This window comes from Salvia hispanica, chromosome 2 (genome assembly GCF_023119035.1).
Source record: "Salvia hispanica cultivar TCC Black 2014 chromosome 2, UniMelb_Shisp_WGS_1.0, whole genome shotgun sequence".
NCBI classification, from domain to species: Eukaryota; Viridiplantae; Streptophyta; class Magnoliopsida; order Lamiales; family Lamiaceae; genus Salvia; species Salvia hispanica.
Window position 1 is genome coordinate 2,063,416 of NC_062966.1, and position 2,306 is coordinate 2,065,721.

Genomic DNA, 2,306 nt, shown 5'->3' on the forward strand with positions numbered 1-2,306 from the left:
TATTGATAAAACATCAATAAGATTAGTTTTAAAATAGTTAAATTGAACTTCAATAACATATTTTAAGTTAGAAAATAAACTATTTAAATTATGGAGTAAATATTTTTTTAAAATAATTATTTAAATATTATATTTATTATTATTTTTTATTATATTCGACCCCACGAGTTTTAATTCCTGGGTCCGTCATTGCTTTGGATGATATATATTTTCGCTCAAAAATCACCATGAAGAGTTAAAAAGTACCTCCGGCGTGATTATAGCAAAATTCAGCGATCATGGATGATATTTTAAAATCCAAAAATTGTTTGGTGAAATAAACTCATAATCCAGAAACTATTCACGCAGTTCCTCGTAAAAATATAAGACTATTCGTTTTTGACATACCATTATATACTGATTAGTAATCCACCAAAGTTTGCAAATAGGACGAAGCCCAAAAGCAAATCAATTAATTTGTAACAAGTAAGCGAAGCCCAATTATGGTTCGTGTAACAACAGACCGACACCCGGCCGGATGCATCAAACCACATGTTGTAAAGAACTAAGTGATATTGTTTCCAAAACCATTCTTACTATCAACTTTAATTTCAAAAACTATTGAAATCCAATTTCCGTTATTCGAAATCCAATTGCAAAGTTCAATTCTCGATTTTTGCTTCCAATCCGATTTAACTTTCGAAATTACGTAACAATCATGCTCTGCTCAAACCTATTTTCGAAGAATTGAAGTCTATTCAATTCCTATATCCCAATAAAAAAATGTGATTATAAACTAAATCCACAGTTCAATAAGATGCAAACTTATTTAAAAATCATTGTTAAGAATTTCTACCATTAATTAGTACTCCCTCCTTCAGCCATTAATCATCTTAATTTATCATTTTCGTTCGCCTGCTAATAACGGTCTCATTTTCTTTTTACTAGTTTTAGTATGAACCCTAACATTCCACTAATTTTGTCTCACTCGCACTTTATTATAAGAGTGTTATATAAAAGTATGACTCAACGTCAGAGAATTTTATTGGCGGGCAAAGTGAGTAATATGCAACAAAAATTACTGACATGACATGAATAAGATCTAGATTAATAATTAATACACCTTGATCATTTAATACATCAGTTAGATAACTAACTTATTAGGGAGTATTAGGGAGTATTCTCTCTAATTATATTGTATATTTAGCAATATCAAGTTTTTTTCCAACATGATCTGAAGAAACAGAAACTAAAACCAAAAAGGACCTAAAAAGGATATTTATTCATCACAACAACATTGCAACACTGGCACAAGACAACACACACTAGTTCTTCCATCAATCAAGAAAAAGACACAAATACAACTCACTTATTTCAGACTACCTTCCCATCCCCGGCTTCACTGCTAGCGCCGTTTATGTATAAGATAGGATGCGACACATTTTATAACAGAAGAACTAGAGTACCGGTGGATGGAGCTCAAGCACCTTCTTCCAAGATGGCCTGCTGCTAATATCATCCCACCATCTGCTGACATTCTTCCTGTCCCTAATCAAGTACTCTTTTTTGAGAGTGGTCACCAAGTAGTTACCAAAGGGGATGTGGCTGAGGTCCGCCAGGCTAAAGGTGTCGCTCGCCAAGTATTTGCTCACCGACAGCCTCTCTTCATACACATCCAAAGTCTTTGCAAGTTTCTCCTCGTCTTCTTGTATGCGTTTTGGATCAGATGCAACGCCAGTTTTCGGGTTAATCAAGAGTTGAACTACGAGGTCATAGAGCGGTGGCTGGAAGTTGTGCGCCTCAACATCTAACCACTGCTCTATTAGGCCCCTTTCTTCTATTGTTTTACCTAATAGCTCACTACCTTGAGACCTATATTTCTCTGCATAGTACCTGATGATAGCCCTTGATTCTGCACACAACTTTGGTATCATTTCACTTTAAATTGATTCAATTTAGCCAAGAACTACACATGATCACAAGAATCAATACTTAGGTATGAGTCATGACCACCCCCAAATTACTCAAGGTCAAGACTTTGGATTGAATTCATTTCTAATTTCAAAATCCCCTCAAAAGAAATTCTAATTTCTAAAATAAGGATAACATCAATATGAATATTTATATATATACACACACATATGTGAAGTAGAAGAGCGCAAGCAAATGAGTGGAAAATGAGTATTACTCACCATATAATATGTAGTCTCCATCCTCAATTACAGGGAGAACTCCAAAAGGCTGCAAGATTTAAAATTTAAAAAAAATTAAGTTATCCAAAATTCCATCTAATTACAGAAGAGGGAGAAACCTGCAGCTTGAGATAC

The 2,306-nt window shown here is 34.0% G+C and overlaps 1 protein-coding gene across 2 annotated transcripts in view; it reads right to left on the reverse strand.

Annotated features, from left to right (window-relative positions):
- Window positions 1-1,241: 1,241 nt before the first annotated feature.
- Window positions 1,242-2,306, reverse strand: part of LOC125203293 (glutathione S-transferase F9-like) — a 1,823-nt gene continuing 758 nt past the window's right edge. The window contains exon 3 of one of the 2 annotated variants that reach the window (XM_048101607.1): window positions 1,242-1,891. In XM_048101607.1, the coding sequence (XP_047957564.1) occupies window positions 1,437-1,891 (455 nt within the window). In that variant the 3' untranslated portion in view covers window positions 1,242-1,436. The remainder of the gene's footprint in view (window positions 1,892-2,306) is intronic. The other variant, XM_048101606.1, reaches the window with a different exon arrangement.